Source organism: Schistocerca americana, chromosome 8 (genome assembly GCF_021461395.2).
Source record: "Schistocerca americana isolate TAMUIC-IGC-003095 chromosome 8, iqSchAmer2.1, whole genome shotgun sequence".
Taxonomy (NCBI): Eukaryota; Metazoa; Arthropoda; class Insecta; order Orthoptera; family Acrididae; genus Schistocerca; species Schistocerca americana.
Genome location: NC_060126.1, coordinates 428,985,294 through 429,005,650, shown reverse-complemented (window position 1 = coordinate 429,005,650; position 20,357 = coordinate 428,985,294). Strand labels below are relative to the sequence as shown.

The following is a 20,357-nucleotide window of genomic DNA, read 5'->3' as shown; positions in this document are numbered from 1 at the left end:
GCTCTGTTGTTGTTCCCACATAGTGATTTGCAAAGATGGAGGGGAGGAGGAGATTGAGATTCGAGCAGTGATTGAGTACTTCGTAAAGAAAGGTATGAAAGCAAAGGACATTCATGCCGATTTCCAGAATACACTGGGGGACTGTGCTCCTTTATATTCCACTGTTGCTAAGTGGACAAATGAATTTAAATTTGGTTGGGAGAGTTTAGGTGATGATCCACACAGTGGTTGGCCAAGATGTGTCACTACTCCAGAAATCATTGCAAAAGTGCACAAAATGGTCATGGAGGATCACCGATTGAAAGTGCACGAAATTGCTCATGCTTGCCAGATGTCATCTGAAAGGGTATATCACATTATCAAAAAAAAAAAAAAAAAATTATCTTCAAGATGGGCACCCCAACTCTTGACACTGGATCAAAAACGCATGAGAATGAACATATCAGAACAGTGTTTGGCCCGTTTTAGGAGAAACAAAAAAGCTTTTTTGCACTGGTTTGTGACCACAGATGAAAACTTGGGTGCCCTACTATACCCCAGAGATAAAACAGCAGTCAAAGTAGTGGAAACATGCTGATTCTCTGCCACCAAAGAAAGCAAAGACAATTCCTTTGGCGGGAAAGGTCTTGGCATCAGTGTTCTGGGATGTGAAAGGGATTCTGTTTGTACATTATCTCCCCACTGAGTAAACAATTGCTGGAGAATACTATGCTAACATCCTGGACAAATTGCAATAAAAGATACGCGAAAAAGGCCAAGTTTAGCAAGGAAGAAAGTCATCTTCCATCAAGACAATGGGCGCCTGCACACACATGCCATCGCCATGGCAAAATTCCACTAACTAAGATATTAATTGTTGCCACACCTGCTTTATTCACCTGATATGGCTCCATCAGACTTCCATCTCTTCCCAAGACTGAAAATTTTTCTTGGTGGACAAAGATTCACTTCAAACGAAGAATTGATAGCCGGAGTTTACAACTGTTTTGCAGGCCTGGAGGAAACTCATTTTCAAGATGGGATCAAGGTACTGGAACATCGGATCAAGTGCATTGATCTACAAGGAGACTACACTGAAAAATAAAAAAAAGTTTCAGTGGTGTAATTACTTTATTTCTATTCTGTATTAAAAACTTTTCAAACCACCCTCGTTATTTCACCAAAAACAGATACTACATTTTCAGGTCCTGAATCACTGATTCGAAAATTATAAAGCGCACCAACATTATATCCTACTATGGCTACAGCACAGCAATTTTGATCAACCAAATATGTTGATGATTTCAAATTCTGGCATTGTTAAACAATGACAAGTTGAAAAGGAAAGGCATGTCATCCAGTGTCCAGGATGAAAGGACCCTTACAATATTGCAGCGCCTGTGTTCAGAAGTAGGATGCGAAGTTCCTTCAGACTGAAGGAACAGGCACTGCAGTTACTATAGCCATTAAGAAACACTTGAGATGTATTCACAGCTGCAAATATTGACAAAACATTAGTGGTATAATGGAATGACGACAATGAAAATCTGTGCTGGACTGGGACTTGAATCCGTATTTTCCAGTTACCCATGAGCAGTCACCTTACCATTTGGCTATCCGAGCATGACTCATGGTCAGATCCAAACTTCCATACGCCTCACCTATGTGTCTACGACCTGCACTCGTACATTCATTATGTATATTCCTGTATGGGGGGACACATTTTAATTGAAAGTCACTTGCCCATTATTGATGAACAAATACGAAATTGTAGTGCCTGTGTGGTTCAGAAGTACAATGCAAAGTTCCTTCAGACATGCATGCATATCCGAAGGAACTTTGTATTGCACTCCTGAACCACACAGGCACTACAATATCATATTTATTCATCAATAATGGGCAAGTAACTTTCGATTAAAATGTCTCCTCCATACAGGAATATACATAATGAATGTACAAGTGCAGGTCGTAGATACATGGATGATGGCATATGGAAGTTTAGATATGGCTGTGAGTTGTGCTTGGATAGCCAATGGTAAGGTGACCACTTGCGATAAGTGGGAAACCCAGGTTCAAGTTTCAGTCCAGCACAGACTCGTCAATATCTGCAACTGCACATACATTCCATGTAGAGATGAGTCTTCCTCATCCTACGATTTGGGTGATGTGGCCTCCCTTTTCAACACTCCCCAACACATCCCTCTCTCCTTGCCAAGGAAGGAACCAACATTTCTGAAAGCTAGGGTAGTGTGTCACTTGGTAGGACTACACAAATTCTTCACAAAATATCACTTTGTGGTTTGAAGCATTAATATTGGTACAAATATAAAATCCTTCAAATGTGGCATAAATTTCTTGCTGTTTGTTACTTTTTCTCTGTTGTTCTGCATACATGATGTTTTAAAAAATGCTGAGCACATTTGCAATTCTTGCTTTATCAAGTTAACAAACTGAAAAACTAACATAGTTTCAAAGAAATCTGAGTTGTATCTACCCACCAACTTGGCACTCTTATTGACAAAAGGAAATAATTCCCATCCAACATTAGCAAATGCCTGTTTATTTCATAAGTGAATGAAGTGTATTGTACACAATAAGTGCCTAAAATATTTTCTGAAAAGCAAGGAGTAGAGGCAGGTCACAAGCAGGAATATTTCTAGATCTTAATTCATTTAATTAGTTTTTGAAGAATAAGTCCCATACAAATATGATAGAATCTGCTTGTATCATCAACAATTGTGTCACACTACATAGTGTCGTGCATAATATCACAGTCATCACAGCATGGATATGGCAGTAAAGGAAATAACATTACCACATCAGAAACATGACATTAGAAAGGCAGGCGCAATGCACAATAAAACATGTAATTGAGTAACAATGTACAGCTACCTATTAAATGGTTTCTAATTATAGTAAGATAACTGCAATCATTCAATTTTCTGTTACTATCATACATTTCAGTGTCTCAGAATTTCAAATCATACCCTACAGATTACATTAAGCAGCACAACAATTTTAATTAATTTCTCTGACTGTTGCAAAACTTATACTTAGAAGACAAAAATCAGCTGTAATGTAGCTTAATGTACATTTTGTACAATTTGTAAATATGCAATCGAATCAGTCCTACAATTATCAATCACAAGACCGAGGGTTTTTCTAGTCCCACAGTAAAATGCATACAGGATATTTTTACATTACAGAATCAAATTATATATAGTCTACCTATATACAATAATTACATTAACTCAACAGAAAACAAAAGTTTTCCAAAAATATTACATAGTTTTATGAAACAATATCAATCTGTTTCATGATCGCAAAAAATTCAGTGTAACCTGAATCTGTCGTCTTCACAGTACTTTACTCAGTGTTTCAGAAACGAAAAAATAAGTATACAGTAATTAAAAACCCACTGCTGTTTACTAAATGTAGTAATACATTAAAGCCTATGCAATGAACTTCTTGACTGATTATGTAACAGTGTTTGAACTAATAAAATTCTGTACTGTGTTATACAAGGAACTATTATAGATACAGTTCAAAGTCCACCCGCCTCGAAGTGTAAAATTGTCCATCCTGGCCACACTTGCGCACCCACACGTCACCTTTAAAATGCCCACTTTTAATCCACTGCAGCATCTGAGATGTGGTGTGAGGGCCATTGATCTCTGTGGCATTCTCTTCCAATTTGTACTCCCACATCAGTTCACCACCTGAAAAATTATTTCATTTCTTGAGTGTATTTCACATTAGTGGTGACGCCATCACTGAACAGAAAGTAAAAGAAATATATAAATGAAGATGTAGCTCTCCAGCATCAGTTATCAGCTGTATCTGCTGTGCCAACCACATGGACTTCTCTTCTGAAAATGGAGATGCACTGAAGAACTGTAGTAACTATTAAAAGTAGTTACAAAGTGGTTGAGGTGGAAATGCCCCCAAAATGAAATTCCCCACCGCAATGGATTATGACTGAAATGTAATTCCAATAAAGGATTCCACATTATCCCTATCAAAGCCAGATCTTACACAGTAATTAGTAGTAAACAGCCTAAACACCTGGGCATTCCAAGAACCACAGCTACTCACTCTATAACTACTAGCACAACTGATGCATTTTTCTTCATACATTCTCCAAGCATCCAAAATCACACTTACCTAATCCTACTCCAGTCTCTTTCCTTACTGGTACTCAGAAGATACCAGTATCCTTAGTAAAATGTTACTGGCTTGCGATACACAATGGTGGAGGAAAATAAATCATCAAAAGATTAACTTGTTTCAACTCTCCTGCCTGTTTTTTACAGTAATGTCAGAGTTAAAAGATAATTTATGGAAAAAGGAAAAACACACACACACACACACACACACACACACACACACACACACACACAGCCAGCATTGAGACAAAAATATGGAAACATAAGAAATACATGGCTGAACATGTTTGTTGTTGTGGTCTTCAGTCCTGAGACTGGTTTGATGCAGCTCTCCATGCTACTCTATCCTGTGCAAGCTTTTTCATCTCCCAATACCTACTGCAACCTACATCCTTCTGAATCTGCTTAGTGTATTCATCTCTTGGTCTCCCCCTACGATTTTTACCCTCCACGCTGCCCTCCAATACTAAATTGGTGATCCCGTGATGCCTCAGAACATGTCCTACCAACCGATCCCTTCTTCTGGTCAAGTTGTGCCACAAACTTCTCTTCTCCCCAATCCTATTCAATACTTCCTCATTAGTTATGTGATCTACCCATCTAATCTTCAGCATTCTTCTGTAGCACCACATTTCGAAAGCTTCTATTCTCTTCTTGTCCAAACTATTTATCGTCCATGTTTCACTTCCATACATGGCTACACTCCATACGAATACTTTCAGAAATGACTTCCTGACACTTAAATCAATACTGGATGTTAACAAATTTCTCTTCTTCAGAAACGTTTTCCTTGCCATTGCCAGCCTACATTTTATATCCTCTCTACTTCGCCTGAACATAGATGCAGATACTAACCAAGCCTGCAGGTTGCGCTGCTGCATTTGACAATGAATGGGACGTGTGCAATATCCTCAATACATTGCAAGAGTCGGTCATGGGCAGAACACTGTTCTGTGTATTGTGAGTGCATTATGTTGGAGCTAAGTTAAGATGAATGTGAGCAGGTTGTTGGTGCTCGTATGGAGGGTGCTTCTGTGGCTGAGGCAGTCAATGTATCTGGTGTTTTGAGAGGCAATGTACCACAGATTTATACCGCATACAGGGAAAGTCACAACACAGACCAAAGTGCGATGAGAGAACGTGATGGACAGTCGCTGAAGAGGGTTCAGATGAAAAATACGAGGATAACATCTGCAACAGTCACTGCAGAACTGAATGTCACACTCATGAACACTGTCAGTCCAAAACCACACATGATGATACAAATACCCGTAACAAGAAAACGGGGTGCTGAAGCCACAAAACATGGACTATGGAGCAACGGAAGAAATTCATGTGGGCAAATGGGTCTTGTTTCACACTAATTCAAACTTCTGGCTGCGTTTTTGTCCCAAGAGTGGAACATGGCAGGGTTCGGTGATGATTTAGGCAGCCATATTGTGGTTTTCCATGGGGCCCCCTAATTGCTCTGCAAGGTCACATTACTGCCAAGGATTATGTGACTATTTTGGCTGACGAGGTCCATTCCTCGATACAATGTTTGTTGTGCAGGGGTGATGCTGTGTTCCAAGGTGACAGGGCTCCTGTTCACGCAGCTCACATTGTCCAGGACTTTCATGTGAGTACAAGGATCAATTATTGACACATCTCCCCTGACCCCACAGTCACCAGATCTCAATATCATCGAATCTTTGTGGTCTACTTTGCAGAGAGGGTGCGTGATCGCTATCTGCCTCTATTGTCGTTACCTGAACTTGCCACTATTTTGCAGGAAGAATGGTACAAGATGCCCTTGAAAACCAAACAAGACCAGTATTTATCCATTCTGAGATGGGTGCTTTTCCTAAACCATATTAGGCATTGCAGTTTGTCATGTTTTTGGTGTTGCCATATTTTTGTCCAACCCCCTTACTTCCATCCTACTTTGTAACAAATATTGTCTCCTAACCTTACAGCACATTGCTAGCTGGTTGTTATAGTGGCATTGAATTTCTCTCCTACAACTACTAAAAAAAATTTAGGCACTTGACTTATCTCTCCCTTTGTAATGACAGTCAACAATACATAGTAGAAGCACTAAAGGGCCTATATAGAATTCATAATTCTAGGCCACAGAGTCTTCTTGAGAACCGATATATGAAGATGACTCAAATATAAACAGCAATTGCTCCAATGTATTGTACAAGCAGTTCCGAGAAGGATGGTGGAGTGGAGGGCTGAAGGTCAGAAATGGGAAACAGGCTCGGTTTGCTGCTGCACTCTATTCTGGCCTCAGTACAGCCATGTGCTGGGCTTAGTACAGCCATGAGTGAACAAGAGATACCTCTGTCTGTGACAAAGCAAGCTGGGATATTTTTACTTCTCCTCTTGTTATGCCATCTGCCTCCTTAAAATTCATTTTTTAATTAATTACCATTAACATATGTGAGTATAATCTGCATTTTTTAAAAAGAGAAAGGTCGGCCCTCAGTTTTAAAGAATATAACACAAGATCTAATTTTGTGCTTAGTTTTATGTACGTAATTGATTTTCTAATTTATTTTGTCTATTCCTACATAGTATCTTTTGTTATAGGGTGAAATTGGTAACTGTTTCATAACTCAAATTCTATTTCAACGAAGAAATAAAGAAGCTGAACCAACACACGTTTCACAATGTATTACCACAAAATTTTAAACCTATGACGGGTTAAACCCTCAGAGATATTCACTCTTTTGAAGGCATGGTTTGAGGGTGCTGCGCACTGTCCCCCAACTTTGTGTTTATTTAAGCCAGACAATTTAAGGGCAATTATAGAAAATGAAGTCAGACTCACCATCTAGGATCAAGTATCACAAATGACAACATCTGTGCTGTTTGATAGCTTACTGAAAGTGATCGCTGGTACACTGTTGAAGAAATCACAGCAAAAGTGGGTATCAGCACTGGGAGTGCTCAGATCATTAACAGTGAACAGCTTGGCTTTAGAAAAATCAGAGCTCAATGAGTTCCAAATTTGTTAACAGAACAGTAAATCAGGTCAAGCTGGAGATCTGTGAGACTTCTGAATTGGTTACGGCAAGAAGGGGAGGATTTTTGGAAGTGTACTGTCACATGATGACACACGGGACCATCATTATGCACCAGAACCCAAAAAGACAAGTAAAGAGTGGTACCCAATAAAGATCTTCTGGAAAAGTTCTTATGGCTGCATTTCTTTTACTACTGTGTAACTCATCGATTCTCTTCATGAATGACATTGGTGAATGCAGCTTACTACCACCAGTTGTTTATGTCAGAAAATGCCACTGACAGAAACAAAAGTTGAGGTACGTGCAGATGTCACCCTTCTCCATGACAATACTAAGCCCCACACCACAAATTTGACAAGGGGAATGTGGAGGGCATCCACTAAGAAACCCGTAACACCCTCCCTACAGTTCCGCCTGACTATTTTCTGTTTGCATCCATTAAAGAATCACTTGGAGGGAAACGATTTGTAAACAATGAAGACATCAAGGAATGTGTGCACAACTGGTTGAGGACGTACCCCACACTTTTTGTGAACAAGGAATGTTCAAGCTTCTGACTTCCTGGTAAAAGTGTGTACAGCATGTCGAAGTATTTAAGGAAAAACCGAACTTATCAATTGTGACAATGATTAGTAAATAAACAAATAAAAATTATCACCACTTACATTTTAGTCATTCTCATGTAAACATGAAAACACAATGTTACTTACAGAACTGATTCACATTTTGTATTCTGCATATTAGGTCATTTATTAAACCTGTAGTGAGGCTTTATTGGATTTTACTTAGCCATGGCAGTGGTACAGTCCAATGTACAGTGGTACAGTCCACTGTACCAGTTATTAGGGTTTCTTCCCATTTCATTCACATATGGAGTGTGGGAAGAATAATTGTTTAAATGCCTGTGTGTTTTGTAATTAATCTAATTTTGTCCTCACAATCTGTAGGTGAGTGTTACGTAGAGGGTTGTAGTACATTCCTAGAGTCACTGTTTAAAGCTGGTTCTTGAAACTCTTTTAGTAGGCTTTCTTGGGATAGTTTACATCTACCTTCAACAGTTTGCCACTTCAGTTTCTTCAGCATCTCTGTGACACTCTCTCACAGGCCAAACAAACCAGTAACCATTTGTGCTGCCATTATCTGTATATGTTCAATATCCCCTGTTAGTCCTATTTGGTACAGGTTCCACACACTTAAGCAATATTCTAGAATGGGTTGCACAAGTGATTGTAAGCAATTTCCTTTGTAGGTTGATTGCACTTCTCCAGTATAGTACCAGTACTGTACAGAGTGAGGTGGCACAGTGGTTAGCATATGGGACTCGGATTTGGGAGGACTATGGTTCAAACCTTTGCCTGGCCTTCCAGATTTAGGTTTTCTGTGATTTCCCTAAATCCCTCCAGGCAAATGTTGGGATGGTTCCTTTCAAAGGGCACGGCCGATTTCCTTCCCCTTTCTTGACACAATCTGAGCAAGTGCTTCATCTCTAATATGACCTCGATGTTGACGGGACTTTAAACTCAATGTTCATTCCTTCCTTGCAGTATTCTACCAATAAACTGAAAGTCTACCACCCGTTTTATTCACAACTGAGTCTATGTGATCATTCCATTTTATTTTCCTACAAAGTGCTACACCCAGGTATTCGTACGAGTTGGCTGATTCCAACTGTGTCTATTGATACTAAAGTCATAGGATATTTTTGCATATTTTTGTTTTGTTAAATGCACAATTTTACGTTTATGAATGTTTAAAGCAAACTGCCAATCTTTGCACCCCTCTGAAATGTTATCAAGATCTGACTGAACATTTATGCAGCTTCTTTCAGACAGTACTTCATTACAGATAACTGTCATCATCTGCAAAAAGTCTGAAAGTTACTAGTAATATAGTCCACAACATCATTAATATATAACATGAACAGCAAGGGACCTAACACTCTTCCCTGGAGCACACTCAAAGTTACTTTTACAACTGATGACGACTCCCCACCCAATGTTAACATGCTGCGCCCTCCCTATCAAAAAATCTTCAATCCAGTCTCCCTTAAAACCCACATCCTTTCGTCTTTCCCTCTCCTTCCCTCTTTCCTGATGAAGCAACCGTTGATTGCGAAAGCTTGAATTTTGTGTGTATGTTTGTGTTTGTTTATGTGTCTATCGACATGCCAGCGCTTTCTTTTGGTAAGTCACATCATCTTTGTTTTTAGATATAGTCATAAATTTAATTTGATACACCATATGATCATACTTCTGACAATAAGTTTGGATGTACTGAGTCAAACACTTTTTGGAAATCAAGAAATACTGTAGCTACCTGACTTATCCAAAGCTCTCAGTGTGTCGTGACAGAAGTGTAAGTTGAGTTTTGAGTGATCGATGTTTTCACGGGCTAAGCTTGTTGGCAGAGAGAAGTCACAAGATACCTCACTATGTTTGAGCTCTCAGAGTATGTTCTACTATTGTACAACAAACTGACATCAAGGATCTAACGCCATCTTCAGATCAGTATTGCAGTATAAGAAGTCCTGTAAGATAGATGTGCATTCACTGTCTTGACAATGCATGAAATTTTGTGTTACAGGGCTTCTTATGTTGCAACAATGAATAGAATATTTCTGTAGGTCACAGATGAAATCAGCATTTGTAAAAATAAAACCCACTACTGTCACCTGATTACATAAAAAAGGGGGAAAAGTTTAAACAGTGGCATAGTTTTGGACAAATTTGCAACACATTACTTCATTACTGTGACTTGTTACAATTGTGATCAGTCCTCACTTGAATTATAATTTTTTGCACTTCTTCCACTTAATTTTTTTTTCTAATTGTCAATGCATATGCAGTAATGGAAAGTTGTTCATTTTTAGCCCTGAGAGTAGAGACCCGGAACACACTGATAGAGAACAATACAGAAAAAGTACGAAGAATGTAAAAGACAACTGACATAACATTTTACGTCTCAATTTCAATCCATTCTGCTGCATTATACCTTCATTATGAGAGAGGAACTATTTAAGACACACTTTATACTCTGAAATCAAGGAAGTTTCAGCACAGAGTACATGAAGCTGTTGGAAACTGGTGTCTGCACTGTTGTATTCTAGTTTTCAATTGACCAATAATTAAAATGCATATTTCAAAAGTGTTGGCGAAGTCAGGGGGATCAAACAGCACAAAACAAAGACTCAATCATAAGACAATTAAAGAAATTCCAGCAGCTTTCAATTTTCACATCCTCGTGCTGTCAACACTATCACAGCACTGACTCAGTTGAACAAGAGGGATGTGGGCCATCTCTGCCCACGTTGCCTGAAGTGCTTCATGGTAATTAAAATAGAATGATTCAACACTATTCCTTTCTGGCCTCAAATTGGTCAATAAAAAATATGAGGAAAATAAATAAAAAAGCTTGCAACATTGAAAGCACAGGAACTGCCATAAATAAGTATTTTAAAAGTTTAAAGTATACACCTTGCAAAAAGAGCAACAATGTAATGTTTTATGCTTTGTTCCATCCATACTTCTTTCCATATGAAGCCCACTAACCATTAACAGATATGCGTTTTGGCAGCCATCGTCCCTTATAATATTGCCATTCTGCGGACAACGCATCTGCAGTGATGACAATTCAAGAATTCCCTGGCCCAGTACGGTCACAGTCTCACTAGGAGCATTGCAGAAAAGCACTATCCCCCAAACCTAGTCCGCAAATGATTTTCCATTCCATAGTCTAATACACCACTAATCTCGCATCACCCAATATCATCCTGTACTGGAACAAATCAACAATGTTCTTTGCCAGCATTTCGAATACCATCATGCTCAGTTATGAGGGACAGTCTACTCACAATCCTTCCTGCCCTTCCTAAAGTGGTATTCCACTGCCCACCCAACCTACATGATATCCCAGTCCTTCCCTAAGCCATGACCAGTCCCAACCCCTGCCACATAGGTAAAATACCTATGTAGAAAGGTGGTGGTGCCACAAGCAGATAATATACAGCCTCCAGGGCTTGATTAAAGAATGGGAGGAGTATTGGGGTAGAAGTCCCACCAATGACAAGACAACTGGAGAGGGAATATAACTTAAATGGACAGGAAGAAGAGTTGAAATCACATATTTAGTGAAACCAAGGAAACTTAAATCTCTCTCACTGGATGAGGATTCGAGCTACACTCTCACAAACATAACATTACTATCTTAACCATTGTTATACCTTGCTCAAAATTAGCAGTGGTGCATATGTAATAACCTAAAAAACTGCTGCTCATGAAACTACACATCTAATGCTTAAGAGGACATTACCACACAACAAGAATCTGACAATCCTACTAGGTTGTTATACAATAACTTAACCTTTCAGAACTAACAAAGATTGGAGCACAGAATAGCAGCAAAAATGTGCACAAGGCTACTGCAGGTAGCTGGGACACCTGAATGTTATCATGGTCAGTATTTGGGCACATAACTAAGTAGCACCAGATTACCTTACAGTTAGTGAAAAGGTATGCTCCCAGGGCTTATCAGAAGTTCTGAAAGTACCCCAGTAAAAGTACTACTGCCAATGCCTGGGATTCACATTACTGCCAATGCCTGGGATTAACATTTTAGACATATTGGTACAATACCATGACACAATATAGTGGCCCCAGTGTGCCACATCAACCGATGTGAAGTCTTAAGTCTGATAATGATTAATAAACAACTGAGATCTGGTGGGTGGAAGAATAACAGCGAGGTTATAGAGTACACTACATCATAAAGCATCTGAGAATTAAACAACACTAACCTCACAGAGAGTTGGGGAGAGGCTTCAGGACAGTGTAAAATAATGTTATTGACACAGTTCATGTAAGTACCTATTGCACAGGACTATGTTACTCCATATAACAATATTTACTTAGCTAGTATAAAAAGAGAGATTGTAAAATACTTCCTTTCTTATCCCTGTTTAGATTACCTGAGGACGCACCTAAACTGGTGTGAAACTGGTCTTGATTTAAATAAAAAGATTTCTCCAGCCGGAGCAGTGTTTCTTGCCTTCTTGTAAAAATGTAATCAGACAAAACCCAAGAATGGCACAATTCACTATCTCATGGGTCACAATCTCCACCTGTTAATATTTATATCAAAATGAAAGAGTGAAATCTGTGCCTATGAAGATCTTGTCTCCCCATAAAACTTCATCTTCAGTATCTAAAGTACACTGTACAGAGAGAGACTTTCCCACAGAGCTGTGACACACCAACACTAATATGGGACCTACCAACAGGGAAAAAAAACTTTGTTTATTCTACAACTTTTTGTCTTTATCACTTCCCTCTCTGTCTCCAAGGCACCCCCCCCCCCCCCCCCCAAAAAAAAAATAAATAAATAAATAAATAAAAAATTTGAAAAAAAATAAGGAAAAAATCTGCTTTTCTGCTCTCCTCACAATTCTCAATTGCATAAATCACTCCAGTTATCCTTTATCTCACTCTTGTTGTTGTTGTGGTCTTCAGTCCTGAGACTGGTTTGATGCAGCTCTCCATGCTACTCTATCCTGTGCAATCTTCTTCATCTCCCAGTAACTACTGCACCCTACATCCTTCTGAATCTGCTTGGTGTATTCATCTCTTGGTCTCCCTCTACGATTTTTACCCTCCACGCTGCCCACCAATACTAAATTGGTGATCCCTTGATACCTCAGAGCATGTCCTACCAACCAATCCCTTCTTCTAGTCAAGTTGTGCCACAAACTTCTCTTCTCCCCAATTCTATTCAATAACTCCTCATTAGTTGTGTGTTCTACCCATCTAATCTTCAGCATTCTTCTGTAGCACCATATTTTGAAAGCTTCTATTCTCTTCTTGTCTAAACTATTTATCATCCATGTTTCACTTCCATACATGGCTACACTCCATACAAATGCTTTCAGAAGCGACTTCCTGACACTTAAATCTATACTCGATGTTAACAAATTTCTCTTCTTCAGAAACGCTTTCCTTGCCATTGCCAGTCTATATTTTTTATCCTCCCTACTTCAACCATCATCAGTTATTTTACTCCCTAAATAGCAAAACTCCTTTACTACTTTAAGTGTCTCATTTCCTAATCTAATTCCCTCAGTATCACCCGATTTAATTCGACTACATTCCATTATCCTCGTTTTGCTTTTGCTGATGTTCATCTTATACCCTCCTTCAAGACACTGTCCATTCCGTTCAACTGCTCTTCCAAGTCCTTTGCTGTCTCTGACAGAATTACAATATCATTGGCGAACCTCAACGTTTTTATTTCTTCTCCATCAATTTTAATACCTACTCCGAATTTTTCTTTTGTTTACTTCACTGCTTGCTCAATGTACAGATTGAACAACATCGGGGAGAGGCTACAACCCTCCCTCACTCCCTTCCCAACCACTGCTTCCCTCTCATGCCCCTCAACTCTTATAACTGCCATTTGGTTTCTATACAAATTGTAAATAGCCTTTCTCTCCCTATATTTTACCCCTGCCACCTTCAAATTTGAAAGAGGGTATTCCAGTCAACATTGTCAAAAGCTTTCTCTAAGTCTACAAATGCTAGAAACGTAGGTTTGCCTTTACTTAATCTAGCTTCTAAGATAAGTCGTAGGGTCAGTATTGCCTCACGTGTTCCAATATTTCTATGGAATCCAAACTGATCTTCCCCTGGGTCGGCTTCTACTAGTTTTTCCATTCGTCTGTAAAGAATTCTGGTTAGTATTTTGCAGCTGTGACTTATTAAACTGATAGTTCGGTAATTTTCACATCTGTCAACACCTGCTTTCTTTGGGATTGGAATTATTATATTCTTCTTGAAATCTGAGGGTATTTCGCCTGTCTCATACATCTTACTCACCAGATGGTAGAGTTTTGTCAGGACTGGCTCTCCCAAGGCCGTCAATAGTTCTAATGGAGTGTTGTCTACTCCCGGGGCCTTGTTTCGACTCAAGTCTTTCAGTGCTCTGTCAAACTCTTCACGCAGTATCATATCTCCCATTTCATCTTCATCTACATCCTCTTCCATTTCCATAATATTGTCCTCAAGTACATCGCCCTTGTATAGACCCTCTATATACTCCTTCCATCTTTCTGCTATCCCTTCTTTGCTTAGAACTGGGTTTCCATCTCATAGAAGTGGTTCTCCTTTCTCCAAAGGTCTCTTTAATTTCCTGTAGGCAGTATCTATCTTACCACTAGTGAGATAAGCCTCTACATCCTTACATTTATCCTCTAGCCATCCCTGCTTAACCATTTTGCACTTCCTGTCAATCTCATTTTTGAGACGTTGGTATTCCTTTTTGCCTGCTTCATTTACAGCATTTTTATATTTTCTCCTTTCAATTAAATTCAATATTTCTTCTGTTACCCAAGGATTTCTACTAGCCCTTGTCTTTTTACCTACTTGATTCTCTGCTGCCTTCACTACTTCATCCCTCAAAGCTACCCATTCTTCTTCTACTGTATTTCTTTCCCCCATTCCTGCCATTTGTTCCCTTACGCTCTCCCTGAAACTCTGTACAACCTCTGGTTCAGTCAGTTTATCCAGATCCCATCTCCTTAAATTCCCACCTTTTTGCAGTTTCTTCAGTTTTAATCTACAGTTCATAACCAATAGATTGTGGTCAGAGTCCACATCTGCCCCTGGAAATGTCTTACCATTTTAAACCTGGTTCCTAAATCTCTGTCTTACCATTATATAATCTATCTGAAATCTGTCAGTATCTCCAGGCTTCTTCCATGTATACAACCTTCTTTTATGATTCTAGAACCAATTGTTAGCTATGATTAAGTTGTGCTCTGTGCAAAATTCTACCAGGCGGCTTCCTCTTTCATTTCTTTCCCCCAATCCATATTCACCTACTATGTTTCCTTCTCTCCCTTTTCCTACTCTCGAATTCCAGTCACCCATGAGTATTAAATTTTCGTCTCCCTTCACTACCTGAATAATTTCTTTTATCTCATCATACATTTCTTCAATTTCTTCGTCATCTGCAGAGCTAGTTGGCATATAAACTTGTACTACTGTAGTAGGCGTGGGCTTCGTGTCTATCTTGGACACAACAATGCGTTCACTATGCTGTTTGTAGTAGCTTACCCGCATTCCTATTTTTTTTATTCATTATTAAACCTACTCCTGCATTACCCCTATTTGACTTTGTATTTATAACCCTGTATTCGCATGACCAAAAGTCTTGTTCCTCCTGCCACCGAACTTCACTAATTCCCATTATATCTAACTTTAACCTATCCATTTACCTTTTTAAATTTTCTAACCCACCTGCCCGATTAAGGGATCTGCATTCCACGCTCCGATCCGTAGAACACCAGTTTTCTTTCTCCTGGTAATGACGTCCTCTTGAGTAGTCCCCGCCCGGAGATCCGAATGGGGGACTATTTTACCTCCAGAATATTTTACCCAAGAGGAAGCCATAGTCATTAACCATACAGTAAAGCTGCATGCCCTCGGGAAAAATTACGGCTGTAGTTTCCCCTTGCTTTCAACTATTCACAGTACCAGCACAGCAAGGCCGTTTTGGTTAGTGTTACGAGGCCAGATCAGTCAATCATCGAGACTGTTGCCCCTGCAACTACTGCAAAGGCTGCTGCCCCGCTTCGGAACCACGCATTTGTCTGGCCTCTCAACAGATACCCCTCCGTTGTGGTTGCACCTACGGTACGGCTATCTGTATCGTTGAGGCACGCAAGCCTTCCCACCAATGGCAAGGTCCATGGTTCATGGACCTTCTTAATTTTTCTTTATTTCTCACCCTGTCCTATCATCTCTGGACTTCTCTCTCCCTCATGCTTTCCCCTTCATATGTGCTTCCCTCTTCATTACTAAGGGGAAGTTCCTCTCAACCAGAGGTCTAAGCGATCTATCGCAACTATACAACTTCTCCAAACCTATCCCCTTTTCCTATCAGAGGAAGAAACTATCAGTTCCAAAAGCTATATATCATTTTTCTGTACTTTTATGTGTGTCTAATGGCAGTATTTGGAATTTTGTCTCCTAAAGCTAAGTACTGGCTGTGTTGTTCTTTTACAGTTCACAAAAGTATTTTTTTTTCCTTTTTATATACAATTTTTCTTTCACATAAAATCAGCCTGTTTTATAACATTCTCATACTATCGTGCTATCGTCCACGTGACCTAAGTGGGTTTCTCCTCTAATTCTTTCTCTCTCCTTTTCCAAGTACAGTCTGGGTGCTCTATCACTGCTGCAAATCAACAGTATTTCTCTTTTATATTTGTCGTAGTCTCACTGTAGGCTACTCTTCCCAATGTTTTATCTCATAATCAATAAATGTAGCAATTAAACTTCACACAGCATACATAAAGTAAACTTTATAAACACTGTGAAAAGGCTGCCAGTGATTTTGTGAGCAGGTTTAATATTTGTAAAATATTTCTAGCTGTGAGGATTTTTTGATGGGAGGGTGGGTGGTGATGGGGTGCCTCTGACTAACAGAGAAGAGAAATTGTTTCACTCAGTGTTGGTTCATGTCAAACTATAATCAAGCTTGAACATTCCCTCCTTAACAATTTTTAGACTGTTTTACCTGAAATAGCACCAGAAGATGAGCTACTGTTTGCATTTGATCCTTCCTGAGAATCTTGAGTCTTTTGTCTTTTGGATGCAGGTTCTCCAGTTTCACTTCCATCATCATGTTTCTGCTTCTTTTCGTCAAGTCTTGCTTTCTCTTTCTCATCAAAATCATCAGCATACATGTCCAGTGCATCATCATATGCCCGTGCAGCTGACTTCTTGGCAGATTCCTCAGCCTTTGCTTTCATATCTGCTGCTTCAACCTGACCAAGAGTAAAAAATTTTGGCTGAGTAGATACATTTCACTTTATTTAGCTCATAACAAATAGTGATGAAAGTCTACAACTGTGTAAATATAGATTCAAAAGACGGAAAGATTACTACACCTTTTTTTCAAATTTTATATCCATTTTCAAGCATTGAGGTGACTCCCTCATGTTCAATATTATGCCTGTGTGTGAAGATCTGCATTTTTATTGAATTTTCTTTTAATTAATAGTTAATAGCAGAAAGATTTTATATAACACAATAGTAGTGCTACTGATAGTGAGGATACAATTTTTTATTTTTTTTTAAATTTAATAACTATATTTATAATGAAAGAATTGGGTTTAGTAGGAACGTGATATTCACTAAACTTAATGTAAGCTGAAGCATAATGACACCATGGTCTGATACACAGTCATAATATCTATGTATTGTGTTTGTCATAAGACATTGTGAACGTTTTACTGCCTGTACGCAAATTTCTGTATGGATGGGAAGGCACAAAGAAAATGTATCAGCAGATTTACAATACAACACAAATTCAGTGTTCTCACTAATCTTTCTGTAATATTTCACCATTTTTCTGATCCTAAGGTGATTATGAACTGTGAAATAAAATGTAGAATTCTCCAGATGCAAAAATAAACCAAAAATTAGGTAGATTCTATACCATTTAAAAAGATGAATAAATTATTGAAACATACTGTTTTAACTGCCATACATTAAATTGCTGTGGATGTAACATTTACATCCAAACTATGAATAATAATATCAATAAATTATTAATACTCATTTCATGTCACAAGCTCTTACTACTCCCACAACATAAGAATTTTGTACCATTGTACCACTGAACCAAAAAAAAATTCAAATGAATTTTTCAGACAGGGCTCCATAATATCAGCCATACACATTCACTTTCTAGGATGTCTAGGGAAAGAAGATAAAAGAAAAAGAAGCAACTATGAATTGTGGAAGAGACCTACAGATTCGAGGCAACAAGTGCTTGAGAATCATCTAGTCATGCAGTATCAGAAGTATGCTGCAGAATCTGTGCAGCTTTCAGTCTCCACACCTTCCTTTCAGTGTCAGGTATTGCTGAGCAGTCAAAATTTGTAGCAACTGATAATGTCATTGCATCAACATGCATGCACTACACTGGAGTTCATCACTACAAGTGCTGGAACAAAAGGAGTACTGATGACTCTAGCTGTCGTGTAGAGTCAATAAAGAAAGTGACTCTTCAGGCTTTCGTGGCTGATCTGTTCAATACATGACTCTCAGTAGAGAAGGATAAGGATGGGGAGGAAATTAATTGTGACCTAAATGAAGAAAAAGAAGCATAAAGGCCAACTGTATAAATGTCACTGACTGAAGATAAATTTTGATCTTAATTCAGAAACTAAACCAGTTCATGAATTTAGTATGTTATATTGCAACACTAAGATTAGAACAGAAAAAAAAAAAAAAAAAACAGTGTTGAACTCAATTAGCACAAGATATGCTTGGCAATAATAGTGAATCAGCAAAGGACAGGATTATCACACTTCAAACACAGATATTAATCATATTTTGTAGTGTAGACTTCACTTGGCATCCTGGGGTCATAGTGTCAAAATATGATAGACAGATCCGAAGTGTTACAAGTTCCCCAGAAAAGAAGTGTTGATGAATTTCCATTTTACATTCTATCTGACATCACTAAATAGGAAAGCAGCCAATTAAGAACTTGTTAATAATGTTTATAGCGCTTGTGTTTCAGTCTGTTTTCTCACGAAACTATTTTTCCCACTGTCCATTATCTCACAAATTTAAGTTTAGTATAGGATGATGTAATCTGATGTAATTTCAATTGCTTCATCCTAATCATCTAACATATACACAGATACTTTGTGGCCCTTCATCAGTAAAGCCTTACATGTTAAACACCAGAGTAAGTCCCACCCCATCATTGAAAGCTGTCTCCATTGTTTTCTCATGTATTTGCATTTGGCCTGACTGTCTTATCACCCCGGCAGGGAACTGCATCTAACAACATTACAGAAGCTGTGCTATTGGAGAACTATTTTTCAGCTGTACAGATATCCCTAATAAGGTCAAACACTTCAGAAGTGATTCTTCAGCTTCATTCTGTCAAGACCACAGGATTTTCGTTTGATATTTACTGACATGTCTCAGTATTTCCTTTATTTCAGTGTCACATAATCCTCATTGATTTCAATCAGTTTATCATCACTTTCTGCATTCATTATATGCTGAGAATAAGGGCACTGATTTAGTACAAGCTGTATTACTGCTTGCACAAGTTTCTCACTAGAACTGACTTGAGCACAAATATCTGTGGATGCAAGTGTTTACGTGTGGGATACAACAACTTGGCAACCATTTCAACACTTAAGATAGTGACCATCATGAATATGTTTGAAAAGCTAGTGTCTGGTAAAAAGAGTACTTCAGTCATTTTCATTACACGTATTGCAATCTCAGTTTCTAAAGCAAAGGAGTGACTCAAATGTTGCAGTATGAATGTTGGTTTTAGCACAAAGACAAATTTTACATACATTACCCTCTACAGACTCAGTATTTCCTAACGCACTAAACCCCAGCAATATATTTTAAAAAAGTATGCTATAAGATTTGATATACTGAAGCATCTTAGTAAACTGAGAGAGGCAAATAAAGCCATTTTATTACATAAAGGAGACAACATTTATCCTTACAATGGAGGTTATGTGCTCATAGCTCTCTTGGTAGATATCCATGTTGCCTGTCTCCGACAGCAGTTGATTCGCCATTGCTGTGAGATCTGTCACATGCTGACTGTTGCCAGAATCATCCTGCAGACCTGCTTTTTTCCGGCGCCACCGCTCAGATGCCGACATTGTCTTATTGCCTCCTGTAAAGCAAAACACAACACATTTTATATAACATTAAATATTTTGAAAATAAGTTAGTAGTCACCATTTCTTTCAAACTAAATGCACAAATTAAAAATCAATAAAAGAAAAGTGAGAGGGGGGGCTGATATTAAAAGATCTTGGGTACACTGTCCCCTACGACACTAAAGTATGGGCATACTAAACTGTGAGTAACTTCAAAATTATGCTACTGTCTGCAAAAATAAAACACTCAAGTTTAGATAATGATTTCAAAATTGGTGCCAGATAATGTTGTACCTGAAAAAGGTTGTGATAAAATTGAAGCTAAAAGTGGTAATAAGTGCAAAGTATTTTACAAAGAAGACTGACATTAAAATGCAACTGCAAAAAAAGGTAAAATTGTTTGGTTTTAATAATGCATGAAACATTTCTAATCTGATGACTAGATGTACCAGAAACAGTGTACGTGTTTAACTCTGCCATGAAGAAGTCATTTCACTA

The 20,357-nt window shown here is 38.5% G+C and overlaps 1 protein-coding gene across 2 annotated transcripts in view; it reads right to left on the bottom strand.

Moving 5' to 3' along the window:
- Positions 1-1,091: 1,091 nt before the first annotated feature.
- LOC124545296 (CD2 antigen cytoplasmic tail-binding protein 2 homolog) overlaps positions 1,092-20,357 on the bottom strand; it is an 84,770-nt gene continuing 65,504 nt past the window's right edge. For both annotated transcript variants that reach the window (XM_047124192.1, XM_047124191.1), the window contains 3 exons: positions 19,698-19,873; positions 16,724-16,973; positions 1,092-3,698 (listed from right to left, as the gene is read on the bottom strand). In XM_047124192.1, the coding sequence (XP_046980148.1) occupies positions 3,511-3,698; positions 16,724-16,973; positions 19,698-19,873 (614 nt within the window). In that variant the 3' untranslated portion in view covers positions 1,092-3,510. The remainder of the gene's footprint in view (positions 3,699-16,723; positions 16,974-19,697; positions 19,874-20,357) is intronic.